Source organism: Arachis hypogaea, chromosome 10, assembly GCF_003086295.3.
Source record: "Arachis hypogaea cultivar Tifrunner chromosome 10, arahy.Tifrunner.gnm2.J5K5, whole genome shotgun sequence".
Lineage (NCBI taxonomy): Eukaryota > Viridiplantae > Streptophyta > Magnoliopsida > Fabales > Fabaceae > Arachis > Arachis hypogaea.
The window spans coordinates 116,476,784-116,501,457 of NC_092045.1; the positions used below are offsets into that span (position 1 = coordinate 116,476,784).

The following is a 24,674-nucleotide window of genomic DNA, read 5'->3' on the forward strand; positions in this document are numbered from 1 at the left end:
ATTCTCTCTTAATATTTATGTCTCAAGTTATTATTGCATGATATAGCATGCATTGTAGAGCGTACTTTTTTTTCCTTAGAACGTTAGTTAGGGTTATTAGCTAGCTTAGGAGTCAATTTTAATTTGTCATTCAATTTGCCAATGATTTTTAATATATATTACCAATTATATATGATGAGGACTAAATGTAGAATAATCGATTTAATTGTCTACTTAAACAAATGTGAGATGTTTGAATTTTATTTACTCATGCATAGGGATAACATTACGTGACATTTTTTTGTCGTGAGTGATTCCATTATTTGTTTTGGGCATAGGGATATCATTTAGTCCGTGACCATATCATATCGTCTTTATGCATGTTGTACTTTGTTTTTCCTTTTATTTTAAGTTATTTTTTGGCCCTTATTTTTTTATAGACACTTAAATAAAATAAAAATTTAAATATAGTTATTTTTATAAAAAATTACTAGTTAAAAATTATTAAATAATTTAATATATTTAAATATATTATCATTTTATAATTTTTAACTAATAATTTTACGTGAAAATTGCACCTTAAATAACAACTCAGTCAAATGCTAATAAGGAGAGTTTATCAACCATGCTCATTTCATACAAAACCAGGCATTCTTAGAAAGAGATAATAACATGCTTTTTATTTTTTTAAAACAAAAATTATTAAACTTTTTAACCATCTCACCAAAAACATATCTAGTCACAAGCTCAACTATATATATATATATGAAAAAGTATAAGGGACTAGTATATTATCTGCTAATAATAATTAATTATTATATTTTAAATATATATATAAAGAGACACATTTAAAAAATATATATATATATAAAGATATTTTTATTACATATTATCATAAAAAAATATTTTTATTAGACACATCTACAAAGATATTTCTATTAAATACAATTATAAATAAGAGTTGGCAAAAATTGACAGAAATACAGTTAGTATCATAGCGAAATTGTATATATATACACACTCATCATCACTGAAAGTACAATTGACTTCTCCACTTCCAACGATATATGCTGCAACGAGGAAATCATCGTTTCTAATATAAGTAGTAGGTGTTTGGATTATTTAAGCATTAGTTTTAGGTTTGAATTAATTTATTTTTAAGACAGTGTGTTCCAATAGAACTAGAAATTATTAGTTGTTAAATCTCAGCCGATGATTATCTAAAACTGTGTTTAAAAGAGAGATTGAAACTGAGAGTCAGAGATTAACGTAAAAATAATAATTATTACGAATCTTATTATTCATGCCACGTGGCACATCGTCATGGTTTGGCCATGATGTTGGTGGTGGTTGAAGAATTTAATTCAACCAAAACATGACAAAGTGCACCATAACTAATCATCAACAATCAACAAATAGTTAACACAACTGGGAGTTCAATAAATGAAGGTGGAGAATGTTTTCCTCATTTTTTAATATAATTTATTAACAAGAAATATTTATTATATTAATACAATAACATTGAACTACAATTTTTTTTTTCTCATGAGCTACATGTGAGAAGCGATGATGATTATTAATGGAGATTGTAACAAGAAGAACGTAACACATATATGATTTAAGCAGGGGACTGAGTACTTAGTACTTACGCTGTGAGTGTCTGCAGTGTGTACCCTCTATCTTCTTGTATATATATCTTCTCTGTGTTGTTCACGGCAAAATTAAACAGCAACACGTGAACATGGAAATTATTTGGACATGTCTCCCATCCAGGACAAACTAACGAGAAATCTAGCTAGCCTCCTTTTGCTGCGGTACACTCACAACACAAATGTTTTTTATAATATTCATGTTGATTATTTTTGGAGAAAATAAAATAAGGTGGAAATTCAGGTACAGTTGATTTCAAGTGAAATTAGATGATTTAACTAATTTAATTAAATTTTTATTCAACGATCTCACTTATCAACTTTACATAAAATTTATTGTATCTGAGTTTTCACCATAAAATAAATAAATGAATTGGCTATTCAAACCATTCAAATTGGTTATTCTAGAGATCACAGAAGATGATTTAAAAATTAAGGAGAAAAATGAGCATACAATATTAAAATTTTGGTAATGTTAGAAAGAGAAAAAAGTTAAAATTTATTTTATTTAATTATTATTAGTTATTATAATAATTAATAAATATTAAATAAGATAAATTATAGCTGATTTTAGTAATTTTTTGTTATAAAATATTTTTAGAAAACATTGATTTATATGCTCACACTAAATATTTGCTTCTATTGGATCATTAATTTATATCTAAGAAATATGATCTTGATTCATGTATCTCTCCTTTGAAAAATCAAGGAGTATTTAATCATTTTAAAAAAAATATATTATTTATATATTAAAATAAACTATTAAAATCAGTTATTAATATATTATTTGTGTGTAAATATATGTGTGATTTAATTTATTTTTAATATGTATTTATATTTTATTGTATATTTTATATTAATAATTAATTTTAGTGACTAATTTAAGTATACATGTAACATAATTTTTTTTCTAATGTTTTTTTCAAATTTGATAACAAGTTATTTTATAAGAATAATGCTATAGAGGTAATAATCTAGAATTATTTTATTTAATATTTATAATTTTATAAATATAATATTTATAATTATATATTTATTATATTTAATATAATATATTTATTTCAGTGATATAATTAATGAATATAAATAAAAAAATAAATTATAATTATTTTTAACCTCAAACTTTGACTCTCAAACAATTCTATTTTATAATAGTGCTCTTTAATTACTAACTTAAACTTTGGTCTCCAAACATTTTTATTGTAACTAGCATCGACATCTTTTAACTATTAGATGTGATGAGATAATCTGATATGGATATCACGAATTTCATGTTCTAGTTAATAGTGAAAAAATATCTAAGAACTAATAATGTTTTTTCAGATGGTAGAAGATGATTCACGTGGGGGATCGGAGGGAATTGAAGGGGGTTTATTTATGGTTGACATAGCTTCCATTTTTCATTACATATGCAGCGTGAGAGACTAATAAGAGGGAAAAAGACAAAGGAAGCCATAGGAGAGGGAAAGAGAAACCAAACTGTACACAAAAAGAAAGCATCTTAAACCCTTTCCCTCTCTCCATACCTATATATAGTCACCCACCTGAAGGAATCTAACAAGTCAGAATCCATTTCTCATCTTGCATGATTTATTTGCAATTTTTGATCAATTGGAAGCTAAGTGGCAATTGATGGATTACAATGTACTTATAACATACAGAAGAAGTAATAATAAAATAATTTTAAAAATTTATTTTGTGTTTAAAATTTTATTCGAACTAACATAATTAAATTAGGTATAAATATCTAAATTTATTAATTAAGGTTGGATCTAGTAATACTCTTTAACAATTTGATAGTATAAAGTAGTATATTTTTATTAAGAATTCGAGAAGAATGAAGTGAAATTTCTTCTATCTTTTCTGTTCTTAGTTAACTCTTAAAGTATGATTTAATTGTTAAACTCTAACTTGTTATTATTTATTATAATGAACTATGAATAATCTAATAAACTTATTTTTTATTCATTCAATAATCTCCTTAGCCAATATTTTATTTATCTCAATTATAACTCAAATTATTTTATGAGAGTTGACAGATTTTTTATTGACTAATAATTAATTTTACAAGTATTTAAATCATACCTAATATTCATTCAATTAGCATTTTAGAGTATTAGATGTTCGAAATCAAAGTATAATAAATACGTTATTAATTATCATGATAATCACATGTAAAAGAAAACACTATTACTATGCTCATCTTGAAAATATCGTATTAACAAATATGCAATAATTATAACTATTCAAAATTTTAGAATGAGTCAATTTTATTATCATATCTCTATATGTATCATTTATATATATAATTTAATAAATGAAATCTATTAATTTTCATATAATAAAAGTTAATATTAGTATTATAATATATATATATATATATATATATATATATATATATATTATTCTGTTCAGATTATTATTAACGTATATTCTTTTTAATAATTTTATAATAAAAAATAATTTAAATTAAATTATAAAATATTTATCTCTTAATATTATAATTACTGTCATTAGGATAATATTCTAAATTTAATCATTAATTTTATTCTATTAACTCTTTTATTAAATAATATATATTAATTATAATAATAAATTATTTAACACATAATAAATTAAATTATAGTCATAATAATTATCTTTAACAGAAACATAATTAGTAAGTTAATTAGAAATATGATTTTTTTTCATATTTATTATATATTTGCTAGTGTTTAAAAGTTAGCTACTTTTGCTAATATTTCAATATATGATTTGATTATTTTGTGAAAAATTCTTTTACAAATAGTAGGATACATGAAAATTAAATTTATATATAAATTACTTAAATTCAATCTGGACAAATAATTACATAAAAAGACCAAAAAACGCTCTATCAATAATACACATATCTTTTCTGTATTGACATATACATCTTGGTTAAATCATATTTTTGAGGTGATGACTTTTTGGATGTAAAAGCTTGTTTACTTTGTGAGATAATGTGATTTACATACAATGATATGCACGTGAAAAATCTAAAATCCTACTAAAAATTATACACAAATATGAATTAAATACTAAATCTAAAATTTATTATTAAATTTAATATGTATTTTAAGAATATGTTTAAAATTATTATAAATAGAAAATTTTAATTTTTTTTAAAAATAAACACCCAACAATTATATTATAAAATTATGGAAAAATATATATATATATATATACAAATCAATTTAAAACTAATGTTACACAAATATCCTAAACTAAATAGACATTTGCATAATATGAGTTTTCAATTGATTTATTTATATTAATTAATAATTTTAATATGTATAATGCACATATTAGTTAAAATATTAATTAAATTATTTTATATTTTAAATTATTCATTTTGTTTTAAGTGATACCAATACTAATAAATTATAGTTCAAATGGTATAATCTCTCTATATTCATCTAAAAGTTAAGAATTTGAGTCTCCCTATCTTTAAGAAAAAAAAGTAGTACCAATACTAAATACCAAATTATTCTTACCAAAGCCATCAGGCATCCGCCATCTTAAATAATTTGAGAAATTTTATGTGGTTTGAGAATAAATAATATTTTTATTGTGTATCATTTATTTAGTTTAAATTTTAATAATATAATTCGATTAAAAATAAATTTTTATTTTATTAATTTTTAACATTTTAAATTAAAAAATAATAGTAACTTAATATAATAATGCGCCTGAAAATTTCTCGTCTAACAATTCCATTATTTCCATAGTCATTATTAGTCAATGGTCACCACTCCCCCCTACTTTGACTTGTATTGCCTACTTGTGTGTGTTTTTAAAATTGTTGTCTTCTCTGTCGTTTTATCCCAAAACGACACAACACCGCCCAACATGAACGCTGAACGCACCAACGACACTCAATGCACCTCTCACGCATCCGAAGATTCCAGCCGACGGCGCACCGCCACACTGCCGGTGACTCCTTCCTTACCATGTCACCGGAACCCGTTGTCATCCATCTCCGGCGTACCCTCGCCGCCGCCCTCCTCTTCTTCGCCGTTTCTCTCTCTTGCTTGATTCTCTTCGGAAACTTCGAGCACTTTCGGTTCTTCCCTTCCTCTCATCGATTCCCCAATCTCTCCACCGTTTTCCCTTCGCAGCTCAACGATGCCGACGCGGTGAGTTAAGGTTCTTAGCTCTCCTCTTTATGTAGAAAAGAAAAGTTTGATTTTGTGTTTCGAATTGAGTGAGGGAATGGATTCTCGAATAAGGTTTTATTTTTTGGGTACTAATTTGAGATTTTGAGCTGAAATCTGTGTTGTTTAGTTAGCTTATGATGTATATTTTAGATTGAAATGTCTTTCAATGGTGTTGTTGGTTAGGACTTGGGAGTTACTTTTTTTGGATAGTTGTTTTCTTTTTTTAATTATCCAGTGACTAATGACTAATCCCGATGCAATGATGAAACAGAGGAGGATGAAATCTTGCCCCATTTCCTTTTTTTTTTTGAGAAAATTCTTTCTTTGGATATTATGCAAATTTAGTAGTTGGCTTGTTCTCTAAATTTAGTACTTAGCTCACTAGTCTGCCTAAGGAAATGTGGGTTTTGAATCCCACCTTGTGTATGCAGCAACTCATTGGCCAGCGGAAAACCCTTAAATGGAACTCCGATTTGCGACGAATTAGTTATTGGCCTGCCAAGCTAAGGGATACTTAGGAAAACCAAAAAAAAAAGTTGTGATTGGTAAGTTCGGATGTCTGGCAAATTTATGGACAAAGTTTCTTTTCCACATGACCACATCTAATAGCTTAGTTTTCTTCCATGTCCATGCTCTAGCCCTGTTTTTTCCAACTAAAAAAAGTAGTTGGCTTGTGTAATAGTTGAAGAAAATTCTAGTTATATCCTTAATGTCTGTATGTTCTAAGCCTCTCTGCCACTCCACAAGAGGTGTCGAACATGCTGGCTTGTTTGATATGGTTTTTTGTTTGCTTGACAACACACTGCAGTTGTTGAGGCAAAGTCTGGAATCAAAATGAAGGCTTTCTTGAATTCTTCTTGTGTTTTATTTGTTCAATTTGTTGGTGGAACAAGTGGTCACAGTTTTTATTCTGTTTGGCTCTTCAGGCTAGCAATGAATATCCACTCGAAGAAATTCTGAAAGAAGCTGCCATGGAAGACAAAACTGTTATCTTAACCACATTAAATGAAGCATGGGCATCACCAAATTCAGTCATTGATCTTTTCCTGGAGAGCTTTAGAATTGGATATCGTACACGTAGGCTTTTGAATCATTTAGTAATTATTGCATTGGACCAAAGGGCGTTTGCACGCTGTAAAGTTATACACACCTATTGCTTTTTGCTTGTTAGTGAAGACAGTGACTTTCATGAAGAGGCATATTTTATGACTTCTCGCTACCTGAAAATGATGTGGAGAAGGATAGATTTTCTACGTTCTGTTCTTGAGATGGGGTACAATTTTGTATTCACAGTAAGTATTTCAATGGCTACTCTCTTTCTATTTCACATAATGTAATCTTTGGAATTGTCTCTAACTGTTATTAACCTGGAAAAGCTTTTCAGAGTATGAAATTTTCCTTTAAATCCACCAAATTGTAATAGCAGCTTATTCATAACCTGATCAACCGCAGCCAAATTTTTAGCCCTGCATTTGATTGTTGATTTTTCCATTATACACACACTAAGTTTCTTTTACATGATGGAGAAAAGTTTTAAAAGGAAAAGAAGAATTAAAATATTCTATATAGGAAGCAAGATACATTTCTAAGATGTCTAAATTAGATTGATGTGATTGTATTCCTCTTCCAGGATGCCGATATCATGTGGTTCAGGGACCCATTTCCTCGGTTTCACCATGATGCAGATTTCCAGATAGCATGCGATCATTTCACCGGTAGCTCGTATGATTTAGAGAATAGACCCAATGGAGGGTTCAACTTTGTAAAGTCCAATAATAGATCAATAGAGTTTTACAAATTCTGGTACTCTTCGCAAGAAGTCTATCCGGGATACCATGATCAGGATGTGCTCAATTTCATCAAGGTAGACCCTTTCATCACCGATATAGGACTGAAAATGAGGTTCTTGGATACAGCAAATTTTGGTGGCCTTTGTGAACCAAGCAAAGATTTAAATCAAGTTTGTACAATGCATGCGAATTGTTGCTATGGCATGGATAGTAAGCTTCACGATCTTAGAATTATGCTTCAGGATTGGAAATACTATTTGACCTTGCCTCCTAAGTTGAAGAGATTGTCAGTTATCTCCTGGAGGGTTCCTCAGGAATGCAGGTTGGCTATATTTACTTTGGTTCTTGCTTACCATTTTGATTTACCTTTTGCTCTTTTTTGTTTTAATTAATGGATTCTGATTGGGTTGAAACGTTTTATCAGCATTGATTCTCTCAGGCACCAGGGTTCACCGGAAATGAGTGTTGAAGAGGATTAGAGTTTCATTGCACAATTCTCATACATGATTATTGATTAATTACATGATGCATCAAAGTGAAAGTTCTACTAGGATGCTGCAAAAAAAGACTATATAGCACTGATACTAACATGGAGACAGGACATGGGACACAATATAACATGAATATCTAGGATACTCACTCCAAATTTTGGAAGTTGTAACATTTAAGATACTGATATCATATGTGTATATCTTGTACTATTTTCTTTGTTAGATTTGTGTGTTATCCTGTGCTCAAGTCCCCAGAAAAAAAATTACAAGCAGGTTGTCATTGTATTTGTAAGGTGTGATTAGTAAGTGTCCTAGGAAAAAAAAAATATAGACACAGGAAATAGAAGACAAAATAGAAAACTTGTGTCTTCTTGTCTCCACCTTTTATAGATTTTGGGTTGATAGAAAATTATAAGCAACTTTTGTCTCAAAATATAAACATTTTGCTTGTTAGGTTCGTTGTTTCTGTTCTCTCTAATCTCTTGTTGTTTTGTGCTTGAAATATACGAGGATGATTCCTCTAATCTATATAAGAATTTTTCTGGTTAAAGTATGGAAACATTGACAAGTGGATATAGCAAATTATGTAAGTGACATTAATCTGTTCATTCTTCTTCTATTTTACATTCTATAATGTAAGTGACAGAATGAGACTTGAGAGCTTAACGCCTTAAGCAAATATGGTTACTAAAAGGGTGAAGTAGCCAGTTCTTTTAATTTCAAAAAAAAAAAAAATTAAACATCTTATTTTAATCTTATAAAATTTTAAATGGGTTAAATATTATCTCATCGTAAAATTTTATAAGAACAATTAGTATATTCAAGAGTCAATAATAATTAATTTTAATACATAAGTAAAATCGATTCGTTAACGATAAACAACGTAAGTTTTTTCTTTGATTCAGAAGCATTGATGACTAATTGATAGCATTAGGGATTTATTTATAAGAAAGAAATCGAGAAGATGAAATATTATAAAAAAAAAATTTACTTATGTTTTTTATTTTGCTAATACATTGAAGAAGATATAAATTAATAATAATATTGTTAATGCTTATATTACTTATTTCTATTAACTATTTATATTAAATTTAATGGTAAAATAACATTAAATTTATTTAAAAAAATTCTAAAATAAAAATAAAATATTTAAACCGTTAAATACCAAATAAAAATTTGACCCAAATATTAAAAAATAAAATAACACTTTACCCGTTATTAAAATTTGCTATATCATGAGGCTCATTCTCCCAGCAAAATAGTTGCAAGCTTTTTTATATACACATATATATATATTCTCAAATATCGCAGAACCGAACGGGATATGTACGGTTTGGGGGAGATCTTTCATATCTTTCGAGATCCACCCTACAATATGGGGCCGCTTCTCTATGGTACCAGTTGTTGCTTCATTGAATTTGCTTCATTATATATATATATATATATATATATATATATATATATATATATATATATATATATATATATATATATATATCTTCAAACCTTTTGCTTTTTCCCTTTTTAGAATGTTTATTTATTTATTTATTTATTATTACAATAAGAGAAATTGTTATTTTCTCAAGGAAATGTTTTTCTTTTCTCACTCTTTTTATCCATTATATATGACATTTAACGATTAGCATGGCAAGTTAACGTGACATATAAACAGCTTCTTTGCTTGTATGAATGGATAAGAACTGAATTAGTGTGAAGGTGGCTCAAAAATAATTTCTTAAATTTACTCTAATACTATATTAGAAATTAAATATATCTAATTCAACTTCAAAAACCAATTTTCGCAATAAAATTTGCTTCATAGTTATACAGTAAAAGAAAATTGATGATAAATTGGTAAGATAAGATAGACGAATCTAGGTTCGGCAAGAACCAAAGGAGGTATCTCTTAGCTTTTTCAAACTGTATCTTCATTAATTCTTCTTTTTTTTTTCCATTTATATATATTAATATTACTATAACTTCGTTAGGTTATAATGCATCTTCTAATCTTGATTAAAGAATAATTAGTAACAGCAGAACGAATTGTGTTTATTATTTTTCTTGTGAGAAACACGAGCTGCATGCATGTGCCTAGTCATCATTTTCTTTTTCTCAGCTTGCTTAATTATTTGTGGGGTAAGTCTTTAACTATATATATTCCAAAAATAAAAATGGCAATACATAAAAAAATATAAATATATATATGGTGGAAATTTAGCCGAAAAGGAATATATATGGTGGAAAACTTTCAAGAGAGCTCCTTGAAAGTCGTAAAGATTAAAGATTGGAATATGCTCTTTTTTCTTTTCTTATTTTTTATTTCTTTCCCTTTTTTATGGTTTTGTTTGTGGATTTCTTGAAGCTAAAAAGATTAAACAGGATAAAGCAAATATATAAAATAGGAATAGTAATAATGCATGGGAATCACTTGCTACTAGACACAAACCAATGAAAAATTCTATAAAATCATTAAATTTATTATTTTTAACTATCACTTAGTTATTAATATTTAAAAATATATTACTAAATTATTAAACTAAAAAAATTAAAATAATAATTAAAAATAATAAATTCTCATAACTCTCAAATATTTTTTCAAACTAATTATTGGGAATCGCCTTCAATGACACTTAGACTTCCATTAGTGAATGAAAAATTGCCATCCAATAGGAACATGTTTGGACAAATATATGCTCTTCCAACTCAACACAATCTATATAATATTAAACAAAAATAATTAAAAAAATGCAAAATTCTCATATGTTTGTTGAATTTGGAAAGTCCATTAGTATAATATCGTATCAAAATCCCTGTTAATTAATTAATACAAAGGAAATTGCCCACTCTCTTGCTAGCTAGCTAGCTAGTTCTAAAGAGAGAACCTTGACTTTGGTGCCAAGGGTATCTAATTTTATTTCTTATAACTTCAACTGCCCTGAAAATATGGCATTATTGGGGCCCATTAAGAATCAAAACAATGCTTTATTTGGGCCCCACTATATTAGTTTTGTGCTGGCTTAGTGGCTTTCCATGAAACATAAATAACCTAATTCAATTAACTTGGTCTATTAAAATTTAAGGAATGCATAATTTCCTCCTCACACGCTATCTTTTTTGTTTAAAAAAAAAAAAGTATAAGTAGACAATAAAAATATTAAATAATATAATTTATAAATATATTAGATATTTATTTTACTAGGTGTATGAATTATTATTTTAATATTAAGATTTAAATAATTAATTTAAAAGTGTAGTGTGTTTTTATTTGATTGATGGTTGTTCATGTCGTTTAAGATGATCATTGTTTACCTAACACTCTTTACAAAGCAAATTAGGTTGATAAAATAGAATTTGAATTCTCTAAAATTTAGATTTTTATTTTAAAAGATAAAGTAAATTTTTTATTATTAAATATTTTTTAAATATTTTTTCTTAGTCTAACCTAAAAAATAAAAAGTGATAGATTATATTTTATTCAATAAAATAAAATTTAAAATTTAAAAAATCTAACTACGATAAAATGACACTCCATGCATAAATTCATTATATCGCCCATTTAACATAATATACATATAATATATATAGTAATTAATTTCAAAATCATAAATTCAAATTGTAAAAAAAATTGAAAAAGATCTTCCATCCCTAAAAAGTAAGACATAGTTTAAAACTTAATTAACAAAAATATTATTTATACACTAAAATTAATTATTAAAATCAGCTACTAATGTATTTATATAAATACGTATATAATTTAATTTATTTTTAATATATATTATATTTTAACATTTTTTTGAAATAAAAAATTCAACACAATAAGATGAAGTAGCTAGAAAGTAACAAAATAAAAAATTAAATTGTAGTCATCTCTGACATTACCATCAACAACTAGAAGGATCAAAATTAGTCCACTCTTTGTAGGTCTTAATCGCCTTGTTGATAACCTCCGCAACACCTATTTTTTAATTCCTGAATATCCTGTCATTCATTTTCAGCCAAATATTCCAGAATTATAGATGATAGCACAAAATTCATCAACAGATAATGATCTGATAAACCTCTCTGCCCATCTTTAAGTCACGTCTCAGAAAATTCTTCGACTCATTCCACACTAACCAACACCCGATCAATGCGAATGTACCAAGTAAACTTACAGTCATTTAGTTCTAAATCCACCCGTTCCATATCCTGTATCCAATTTCTAAAATCTTCTGCTGCTCCTATTAATGTACTAGCTCCTTTTCTCTCATCCACTGTCACAATCTGATTAAAGTCACTCATGTAGCAAATTGGACTTGACATAACCAAAGATAAAGCTCAACTCTTCCTACACAATCAGCTTGTCCTCTTTGGCATATGCACCGTACGCCAAGCAAAACGCACAATTGAAACTATTATTCGTAAACACCCCTTTTACACACAACTCTCTCTCTCCTTTATAACAATTATTCGACTTAAAATCGTCCCACATCAACAATAAACCCAAAAAACACCATCCGATCCCAGTAATTTCTAACTCATTGCATCATTCTCTCAAAATTGCACTACATCAAATTTAGTCGCAACATTTTTTTATTTCTATCAATCCTAACATGTTTACCTTATTTTTCCTCTTAAATTTTTTTTTACTATTTTTAACTTTTCGAAACCTTGTATTCCTATCCTCTACACTTAAACATTTTCTTTTCTCTATATGTATTCTTTGTACTCTCTATGTACTCTCATAAAGATTTTGAATTACATATTTCTTCAAATATGTTTAGATTGGGTAGATACATTTGTAATAATCACAAGTGGAACAAGCTGCCTTATTGGACTTACAGTCTACCGAACGTATCTAATGTCGATGATAGAAGATGTAAGCTTAACCAATATCCATAGCCTTAAGGATGGAAATACTGGAGAAGAATTTGAAAAAGAGCTTTTACGTGAAAAAAATTGCCTAACTCTATTTCACTTTGTATATCTCTACTTTTACATTTAAACATTTTCTTTTTTTTCGATGTGTATTCTCTGTATTCTTTATGAACTCTCATGAATATTTTGAATTACATATTTTTGTAGATATGTTTGAATTGGATAGATACATTCATAATTATCACAACACTACAAGAAAAAGGTCTATGGCCACGCTTTTTTTTGTCACGCTTTAAAAGCGTGGCCAAAAGTGGTCAATGGCCTCACTTTTGTGAGGGTGGCTATTGAATAGAGATTCAGCCACATTTTTTTCGCCACGCTTCAAAAGTGTGGCGAAAGAATCAATGGCCATGCTTTTGTAAGGGTGGCAATTGATTAAAAATACAGCCACATTTTTTTTCTGCCACGCTTCAAAAACGTGGCCATAGAAAGAAACGGAGACGTTTTGAAAGCATGGCGACAAAATCTCGTTACGGTAACGTTTATAAAGCGTGGTCGTTTCCTGTTATCTTTTGGCATGCTTTAAAAGCGTGGCCAAAAGGTTTAGAAAAAAAACTTTTGTATGTTCAAAACAGTTTTGAGACTCTCTCATGAAACCCAACCTTGCAAATAACCCTAATAACCCCAGCACTCCCACGATGCCTCCGCCGCTTATAACCCCTGCACCGACGGCGAAATCCTAATAACCCTGAAGAACGAAGAACATCGCCGGCGCTCACAATGCCTCCATCGGCACTCCCACCATCTCTGCTCCCACCCTAAACCCCTAACCCTCTCCTCTTCACTCCCATCATCGCTGCTCCCACTAGAGGCTCCTCATCGCACCTCCAACCCTAAACACAGACCCTCTTCATCGCGCCTCCAACCCTAACCCCAGAGGCTCTTCATCGCGCCTCCAACACTGACCATAGAGGCTCTTTATCACGCTTCCAACCCTAACGGCAGAGCTTCATCGCGCTTCTAACCCCTCCTTCGGCGCTCCCTTCGTCGGCGTTCTCTCTGTCTCAAACGCTCCTTGAGTGATAGTGAAGACGACGATGGATTGAACATTGTCTTGAACGACGATGAAGGGGTTTGCAATGGTCTTTCACCTGTTGCTCGTTGTGATGACGTGGATGATGATTGCAGCTGGTTCTGACCTCTTGCAACAGTTGGAGGATATCCTTGAATCTGACCATCTAATGTAATGTTTAATGATTTTATGAACTGAAAATTTATTTACTGGTTGCTATTGTAAGTTGTTTGAGAAACTGGTTAAGATTTAGGGCATTTAGTAGAGAGCTTCTACTAGGTATCTAGATACAAATGTCTAGTTTTATGTTTTAATCTTGGTGGTTAATGTTGTTCTCTTGTCATAGTTGCTTGACCTAACAATATCGTTTTGTCTTCGTCTAACATATTTTTACTTGAGCTTTTGGATCCAGTGATGAGGTGGGATTTATTCATCCATCTCAGTTTGACTTGCTAAATGAAGAATCAGGCATTTTAGGCAAAAACTACCAAACCATTTAGTTATTAAAGTACCCTGTAATAAATAAAAGTTAAATAAGATAAGTTTAGACTATTTGAACCGATTGTTTTTTGTCTCGCTAGCATTAGTATTGGAAAATTTATGGTGGTGGTGATCCTGCAGGAACAAGTGAATGAGTGCTACAAACACATAGTGAAACAATTGGTTTTGAATCATGAACGCATTTACAATCTTTGCCAAAAACACAAATGGATATCCGAACCAAGTAGTCCCGGGGGTGTAATTGATGCATCATTCAATTGTGACAGCTCAAATGATTCGTGGACAGTAGCATCTTTGATCTCTCCTTAATAATAACTTTAACTTTGTATTCTAATTCCAACATGGTAGGTTTCTTTGGCATATATATCTGAAATTCTGATATTCAAATGAACTGTATCATGTTGTTAATTTTACACATTGCTGCTAAAACATTTGAAATTCAATAAGGTTTGAGTGGAACATGGATATGATATTGAGTAGAAAGATGAATTGTAATTTTTAAGTTTAACTTTGTTTCTTTACTTTCTTACTATCATCTGCCAATCTTATCTCATGTTTGTGCAGAATAAGATCTAGATATTGGAGTTTGTTAACAGATAATTACTTTTAGGTTATTTGAACAAAGAACAAGATGGAGACTTGGCATTACAGATGAAGATCAATGCATGTTACTCTTGAATTTTCCAATGTAAGTTGATTGAAATTTATAAAAACCGAATGTGACTATAATTTATACTTCTTTTTCAATTTGCTGAAGTTATTTTCTATTAAGCTTTTTGTTTGTGCTTGATATATGTTGGATGAAACTTTGTTTTTATATTCAAGAAGCAAGCTGCATAACAAACTTAACTAACTTAAATATTTGTATCTGTTTTTGCCATCTTTTGTAGGTAAAAAAGTTCACAAATATTTCCGAAACAATTATGTATGATCAAAGGGAAGGAAGTTAAGAGGGCTAGAGGAAGGAGAAACAACAAAGGACTTAGGATTTAAGTTGTATTGTTTTTGTATTTTTCTTTAGTTTTCAGTTTTGGAATTTGAACTCGAGATTTATTTTGTATTTGAGTATTAGTTTTTTAATGTATAAAATAATTATAGCAAAAATTATATATGTCACTAATTATTATTTGATTTGTCTTGTAATAAAAATTGCATACTATATTTATAAGTTTGGTAATAAAAAAGAACTGAAAAATTTATATTTTGTATCGATAAAGGTAAAAATCAGAAAAAGGATTTTTTTTTTAATTTTATAAGACTATTGCCACGCTTTTAAAGCGTGGCCAGATCTCGCTATCGCCACGCTTCAAAAGCGTGGCCATATCTCTCTCTATCGCCACGCTTCAAAAGTGTGGCCATATCTCCCATATGGCTACGCTTTTAAAGCGTGACCATATCTCCCACATATGGCCACGCTTTAACGGGTGGCCATTTGTATAAAGCGTGGCAAAAGAAAAAGCATGGCGATAGATCACCAAAAGCGTGACGATAGAGTAACCGCCACGCTTGCAGAGGCCACCTTTCAAAAGCATGGTGGTAATTTACAAAACGTAGTGAAAAATTATTGCCACGCTTTTTTAACTTTTCGCCACGCTTTAAAAATGTGACAATAAAACTGTTTTTTTGTATTGCAAGTGAGACAAATTGTCTGGTTGGACTTATGGTCCACCAAAAACTTTACGTATCCAATTTTAGTAATAGTAAAATAGTAATTGAGACAGATAAAAAAGGTAAGCTAACAGTAGAATTATTAATCAATATCCACAGCGTTAATGATGGAAATGTTAGAGAAGAATTTAAAAAGAACTTTAAATTTTTATTTTATATTAATGACTAATTTTAATAGCTGATTTTAGTATATACATAATATAATTTTATTAATTATACATAAATATATACAAATTATCTTTACTTGAATTACCATCCCAATTGTTGAGTTTCAATGATTATTATTGATGCAAATGATGTCCTAGTTTTATTAACGTTCACACAAAAAAGCTACAAAATTCAATCCACCGAACTTAGTACTCCTTAATTTTTATAGCCACTAATTAATTTATAAAACTTAACTAACTTAATGTGTTAGGTTACTATCATTTTATTTTTTACTATAAAGAAGAACATACTATAGAAGTTATAGTTAGCTATAAAAGATAAACAATTAATAACATAAAGCACTAAGAATACGTGAATAAGTTTAATTTGTTTTTATTGTAACAATCTATTAAAAAATTAGAAAAATATAATCGTGTTACAAATATAGAGGATTTGTTCAATTTTCTCCCATGAATTATATATCAACGATGAATCCGATTTTGAGAGTGACAAAATGAAAGGACAAAGGAAAAAGAGTGATATGAGATTATTTAATTTGAAATTGATAATGATCAAAGATTGGAAGTAGTGGGTCCATGAGACAAGAGGATTAGAATTTAGAAGTTTAGAACCAACAACAGGAAAAACAAGATGAGGTGGCACAAATTAAAGAGTAAAGAAAATGCCTCAAATGGTTACTACCATTTGTGTCACACTCACATGCAAGATGCCTTTAATTTATGCATGGCATCCTCTTTCTTTAGTTTAGTTTTTGAGTAATGAAATGACAAACCACAAAACCTAGAAATTAAAACCTACTTTCTAAGCATCTAATCTAAACAAAAGACTGATGTGGCTAGATATAACGTTTCTTAGTAAAACTTCTAACTAATTATTCATTAGTTGAAATCACAACTAACTAATTTGTTTCTTGCTTACCTCCTTTGATTTTAGAATCTTATACTTCATTTTTAAGGCTTTTTATATTTTTGAGAATACTAAGTTATTAATTTTTACTATAAAAAATTTAAACACTAAAAATTTTAATTATAAAAAATATAACCTAAATCGTCGATATCTTAATTTTTTTATAAATATTTAGTTAATTTATATCTTTTATAATTAAAATTATCACGCTTAAATCTTTGATATTCAAAAATAATTTATTCTATTTTCTATTTAAATATATAATCAATTGTATTACTTCTATTTAAAAAAAGAATTTTGCTAGAGAGTTAATGAAATATTTGTACACTGTATATAATAGGCAATTTATTTGGCTCAATATGAGTTAAAAAAATAAACATCCAGAATAAAATACTACTAATTTCTCAAGCACAATACACTCATACTATCCATAATAATCATTCGAATAACATGAATAATAAACATTTGATATCCTAATGAATCGAACATCCCTAAACCTCCATCGTACACATTGTACAGATACTCCATTAGTTCCCTATACTTCCTCTTAAAAAAATAACTAGTCTACAATAATAGATGATTAATAGTTTAATACATACCCTAGATATATACATAGCAAATTAAAAATATTATTTAACCATTTTAAGAGCTAGATATCCTAAATAAGAAATATAACAACCAATAATATAAAAGTTTGTCAAATAAATTTTTGTGGGAATAATAATAAAGGAATAAATTCTACAAATTATATCTTCCAATTTTGCTTCTGTTTTTTTTTTCCTCCTTCAAAAGTAACAAATCCTTTTTAGAAGTTAATTATAACAACTTTAGAAATTATTGAAATATGAATTTGGGTTCAACAATGAAAAGACATGAAGAGTGTGTGGAACAATATTCGAGGTACCACAATATATATTCTCCATTACCCTTACTCAATTCCCATGCACCAAAAATTAAGACACAGTTTTCAATTGAGAACACAAAGAAATGATGATGAACCAAAATCAAGCAATGATGAGGAAAACAAGAACGTTCCAATTGCAAAAAGCACCATCCAATATACAAGAGCATCAATTCATGATGACATCCCCTAATGTTATTGACCAATATTCCAATTTTACCCCCAAGAAAGCATCACCATCACCGCCACCGCCGCCGCCGGTAAAATTTCCAACATCACCGGAACAAATATTTGGACAAGAGATCATACACTTCAGCCATCCACAACACAGCTTGTCAATGGTGGAGATGGGTGAGGTGTTTGTGTGTGTGGGATGTAAGGAATATGGATGTGGAAAGAGATTTGTATGCCAAGAATGTGAGTTTCAGCTTCATGATTTTTGTGCTTTTGCTCCTCCTGCTCTCAAGGCACATCCCTTGCATTCTCAGCACTCCATCTTGTTCCATTCCAAACCAGGTCTTACTCTTTCTTCTCTCTATTTTTATTTATTTATTTATTTTTTAATGAGAGAAAAACTCAGGTGCAGTTAACTTCACGTGAAGTTGAGAGTTGAGAGCCGTTAAATAAAAATTTAGTCAAATATAATCATCTAACAGTTCTCAGTTATCAACTTCATGTGGAGTCGACTGCACTTGAGTTTCCATCTTTTAATGATAGTGTTAAGATTTGACATTAAAACTTGGTATATATTATCCAAATCTTTACTATTAAACTAACCCTAATGACTCATCAGATGAGACTATATATATATATATATATAATTTAATTTTTATATACTGTTAGTATTTTATACTAATTTTATACGTGCATCTAATTATATAACGTTAGATCAACAAAAATAACTATTTTTTATATTTATCGCATGAATAATCATAAAAAACATATGTAATTATTCGACTATATAAAATACTTTATACTATACGTGTATTAAAATTAAACTCATATACATAAAAACATGTTTTAGCTAATATTATTTGTATAATTATGTCATATCTATTATTTGAGATAAAAGAGAAAGAGAAGGAGGGGGAGTGAATGGCATATGCTTGGATATTTGTTTTTCCTTCTTCTCCTTCTCCAACTCGGATAACTTTCTTAATTATTCATGATTTTTTTTAAATAATATTTTTTTATAATTATATACTTTCAGCTTTTCTTTCTTTTTTTTTTTAAATAAAAGATCTTTTAGCTTTTTTCAACCATATTATACATATATAGATATCACATATTATATAGATATTAGAAGTTTGCCACTTGTATAGGAATATAGAATGATCACACATATATATATATATATATATATATATATATATATATATATATAATTATATTTATAATCAAATTTTATTAAAAAAATTATAATTGAAATTTCTAGACATATATCAAATTTTATTTACAGTTATAAACAAATTTTATAAATAATATAATATTAATCAAACTAAATTTATATTTATAATATAATAAAGATACGAATAAAAATATAGTAATGAATAGTTTTATTGTGTTCACCAAAAGTTTATTCTTTTGCATTATTGAAAATTTTGTTTATTTTAGAAGTTGATTACTTTATTAAAAAATATGTAAAACTTGTTTAAATATATATAAATATAAAATAATTAATTTCTGATATTCATAGAATATTTTAAAATTTTAGGGATTTTGTAATAAGTCCAATCTAACCCTTTCCACTGAGTTAGATGGTTTTGTTAGATATAAAAATTATTTATGTGTCTTTAAAATATGCATGATCAAATTTCTATTTTTACCAATTTTTCTAAATGAGATATTATTAAATATATAGAAATTTAAAATACTAATAAACATATAATTTAAAAATAACAAATAGGTCCTTAACCTTTTTTTTATTCGTAGATATTTAAATTCTAAAAAATTTGAAAATATATTTAAGTCTTTGACTTTTTTAAAATTTGGAATATCGATCCTTTATATTCACTTAACTTGGGTCTGTCAGATCCATAAAAAAATCAAACTTGACTTTCATTGTATTGACCTTGTTGATACGGATGCACACATGAAAGAATTTTTTAAAATGGGACAAATTAGACCCAACGATCAATGTGTCCAAATTTTAAAAGAGCCACCAACCTAAATATATATATTTTTAAATCTAAATGTCCGTAGACCAAAAAGTCAGAATCAATTTGTCATTTTTTTCAATATTATAATTAAATCTTAGTTTTAGAATTATTTAATAATTCTAGTACACATACATATCAAAGTTACTCATATATGTATATGATGAATTTCAGCTAAAAGTGGAAAATCCAAATGTGATGTTTGTGGGAAACCAACCAAAGGCTTTGCATTCATATGCACTGCATGTGGCTATCAAATGCATCCATGCTGTGCCATGCTCAACACTGAAATTGACTACCCACCCCATCCACACACCCTTAAGATCCTCCCGGCCGCCACGACCGCCTCGGCCGCAGACTCCACCGGCTTCATATGTGGGGAGTGCAAGAGGAAGAGGTCAGGTAGGGTGTATAAATGCACTTCTCCTCAATGTGAGTACTATATCCATGCTTGGTGTGCAAAGAGCAAGGTTAATGGGCTCAAGGCCCATGGTATAAAGCCCCCAGAAAAGCCCAGCATGATTGCCACTGCTGCAAAAGTTGCTTCACAAGTTGTTATTGAATTCATTGGTGGGTTGGTTGAAGGCATTGGAGAAGGTGTTGGAGAAGTTCTTGTTCAAAACATTACTAAAGGAAGTGCCAATGATCATTCTCACACTTCCAATACTAGTAATACTACTAGCACAAGAACTAGGCCTCACTAATTAATTATTATTATATTTGGGTAAATTATTTTCATTTTCCTTAAAATATGTCATATATATTAGACCCCACATTTTCTAAATACTAAGATTATATATAGGTTTAATTATTTTATTGGTCCCTATAGTTTCGCGAAATTTTCAATTAGGTCCTTATACTTTTTTTTAATTGAGTTCTTGCGCCAAAATTTTTTTTTAATTGGGTCCCTACACTTTTTTTCCTTTTATTTAGGTCCCTATACCAATTCTTTTTTTTAGTTGGGTCCCTATAAAATTAAGCCAATTACTACTAAGAGGGACTTAATTGAAAAAAAAAAATTAGTGCAGGGACCCAATTAAAAAGAAAAAAAATATAAAGACCTAATTGAAAATTTCACGAAACTATAGGACCAACAGAGTAATTAAACCTTATATATATATAGCACTTGACTAGTATTTTAATTACTTTTTTTAATTAAAATTTGGGATTAAGAAGATTGTGATCAATAGATACATATTTGACAAATTAAAGATTGTGATCATATATAATTAATATCACCTAGTTTTTGGAAAAATGTCAATATGATTTACCCTATATAATATTATATATTATTGTATGGTGAATTAGTGTTAGTGGTAATATGCTTAAGATGGCTCCATTGAATTAATTATCACAAATTGTTCCATTATTATATTGGGAACGATAAGGAATTGTATATCATTGATTTGTGCAAGTAATTGTTCTCCATTGTGTATTTTTTGTTTTACTATTATTTTTATTATTATGCTGAAGTGTTTGTTATTATTATATTATTGTACAAATTTATGTTATAAATATTGTTCTTTCCGATAATTAGATAATAAAAAATATTGGGGCCCAATATTTAGTGAAAAAAATAGAGTTAATTAATATTTATTTAAATATAAGATTAAAATATAAAGAATATTAATCCCTTAACGTTTTTTGATAAATAATACATAACTATAACTTTTAAAAGAGATAAATAAGAGATGATTAATGATTGTAAAATAAAAAATACTACCAATCTGAAAGTTAAAGAATACTAAATAAAGGCCAAAACAAAATCTTAGCACTCAAAACCTCATCACATCAAAACAATAGGGGTGTGACATAACAATCACCGGTATGCCAATTCTTTTTTTATTTAATTTGCCATGTTAACAACTGCTTTAATAAGGACATTTTAAAGATATAAAAGGTTTGGTTTGTTTTTGTTTTGTTCAGTTTTATTTATTTTATCTTTAAAGGTATAGGAAGAGAAGGTATATGAAATAGGATTGAAATTGAATGACTGATACTAGGGGTTTGTATGTAATTTGGGATAGAAAGATAATTCGATGAGAAGAAATTGATCAAAGAAGAAGAGATGTTCTAAGACATTTTTCGATTTTACATATTCGTTTATGGAAAAGTATACGAACAAAAAACTAAACAAAATCACGTTAATTTATATTAATTATTAATTTTAAATTTTTTAAGTTTAAAATTTAAAATTGATTAAGTAAATCTAATTAAAATTTATAAAAATTTCATCTTCTCTCTCACATTAATCTACCCACTTCCAACAATTACACACACAGACTTCTCTCTTATCAATGCTGCTAGAAGTACCGGCGACTTCCATGCTCTCCACGATGCCCTCAATAAGCGCATCCAAGACAACTGTTTCAACACGAAGTCCACCTCCCGTTTGTTATTCTTATTTTTTTTTGGGTTAATTTTCAATCTCTTTTTCAATGTTTTTTCCTCTGTTTCTTTTTTTTTTTCTTTTTCGAAGAGAATAGTAGTACTGCATCAGAAAATAGAAGCCTATTATTCCATACAAGATCTATAAAACTAGCTTTTATTATTATTAAGCGGCAGCAACTGTCCCTGTGGTATAAAAAGAGTAGCCTCGTGCCTTGTTTGGGTAGCTAGATTGTGTTTGCTCCTTGTTTCTCAAAGCTTTCATGGAAGAAGAAATGTTCCTTTTCTTCTCTTTCGCTTCATCTCAATTACAGAAATATAAAAAAATATTCATTTAATATGAAAAAAAAAATATCTTAATACTTAACAAAAGAAATATTCAATTATATTTTAGTAAAAATAATTAAATATCTATAAAATTTAAAAAAATATGAAATTCTTCAAGAAATAGAGACATTCATATTTGTAATACAAAAAATTCGAAAAATATATAAAAGAACATCCATTTAGTATGAAAAAGAAACATTCTGATACTTCGCAGAAGAAACATCCATATATATATATATTAACTCGTAGAGATTTTAAATTTACCCAGAAATAATAGATCAATCCAACTTAGTCGGTTTATTATTGATTTTTATGTTCCACTAATTGGGTTAGTCCTTTTTTTGGTAAGAAATTGGGCTAAGTCCAATTATATATAATCTTTGTCTATAAGTACTGATGGATCAACTGGGAATATTTTAACATGATCTAAGTTTTTGCTCGATTTATAATTGGGCCAACCTTTTGATCCACAATAGTATTACTAATAGGTGTTGAACCAATCTGTTGACCAAAAATATACAGAACAATACAAATTTTGGAATCAATGAAAAATAAAAAGTAATACAATAAACAATTTTGCGCTTATGAATATTCACACAATAACACAAAATTTAGAATCAAACGGAAAATAAAGAAAGTGAAATATAATTTTGTCCATATTATCGGGATTATAATTTCCTATGCTTAGGCTCAATATAAAAATTGTACTCTCATTCTTTTTTAATGTCGTTAGAACATAGAAGTATCATGTAATCATGCTAACACAATATAATAAAAAAGTAATAATTATATATCATTTTTAGATTTATGTAAAATTTGCATAAAATTTTATATTTTTCTTCCTTTATCTTTTGTTAAAATCTTCTTTTAAAAATTAACAGTAATTTAACTCTAAATTTTTTTATCATAAAAATTTTAATATTATAATTTTTTTTTTTAAATTCAAACCGATTAAAAAAAATAATATTTAGGTAGACTCTTGTGTCGACCACAAAATCTAAATCTAAAGTATCATATGGTATGATAAGAAATTATGGATAGCTAAATATTAGATTACGTGAAAGATTTTAAGTGCCAATATATTAAGATAAGATTAAGCTCTTGAGATATTAATTAAAAAAAGAAAAGAAAAGAAAAGAAAAAAAGAAAGAAAGCTTAGTTTACGGCTGGAATGGTGGATTTGAGTAGCCATATGCACAGCTGTGATCTTCAAAAAAGTTTGCTTAACTTTGGCAGTTAGTTCCTCTGATCTTAGAAAGGCATTTGGGATATTTCTAACCCAATTAGGTGTACAGTTTCTACGCGGAGAATTAATGGTATCTTAAGTAGGATATTTTCAAATGTGTCTTGGAGAAGAAAACATTTTGTGTAAGGTTTTGAATGATGTGACTATTATTGATTTATTTCTCCGAGGTTGCATTTGTATATATTTAGCTTCATACACTTATATTTGTCTCATAATTGCATGCCATCTTGTTTTTTCAGGTGGCATGAAAGTGATGACTCAAAGTGGAGAAGAATTGGCTAAAGTGATTTTTAAAAAAATAAAAAAATATTTTTGAGTGAAATACAAATTACAAATGAAAAATTAGATTATTGGCAGAATTATTAAAAGGAAGGATCATTTTGTTAAATATACTCTA

At 28.3% G+C, this 24,674-nt stretch overlaps 2 protein-coding genes and 1 long non-coding RNA gene across 3 annotated transcripts; all 3 read left to right on the forward strand.

Moving 5' to 3' along the window:
• The first annotated feature begins 5,415 nt into the window (after positions 1-5,415).
• LOC112717104 (uncharacterized protein At4g15970) lies at positions 5,416-8,540 on the forward strand. The gene is made up of 4 exons (XM_025769205.2): positions 5,416-5,785; positions 6,733-7,098; positions 7,437-7,918; positions 8,021-8,540. Exons 1-4 carry the CDS (start codon positions 5,528-5,530, stop codon positions 8,073-8,075), a joined length of 1,161 nt encoding a protein of 386 aa, XP_025624990.1. The 5' UTR covers positions 5,416-5,527; the 3' UTR covers positions 8,076-8,540.
• Positions 8,541-12,388: 3,848 nt separating this feature from the next.
• LOC112718389 (uncharacterized) lies at positions 12,389-15,716 on the forward strand. The gene is made up of 4 exons (XR_003160787.3): positions 12,389-14,187; positions 14,638-14,861; positions 15,128-15,205; positions 15,408-15,716. It is a non-coding gene; the product is annotated as an uncharacterized lncRNA (long non-coding RNA).
• A 2,395-nt stretch (positions 15,717-18,111) lies between these two features.
• LOC112717105 (uncharacterized) lies at positions 18,112-21,751 on the forward strand. The gene is made up of 2 exons (XM_025769206.3): positions 18,112-18,676; positions 20,491-21,751. Exons 1-2 carry the CDS (start codon positions 18,247-18,249, stop codon positions 21,018-21,020), a joined length of 960 nt encoding a protein of 319 aa, XP_025624991.1. The 5' UTR covers positions 18,112-18,246; the 3' UTR covers positions 21,021-21,751.
• The last annotated feature ends 2,923 nt before the right edge of the window (positions 21,752-24,674 follow it).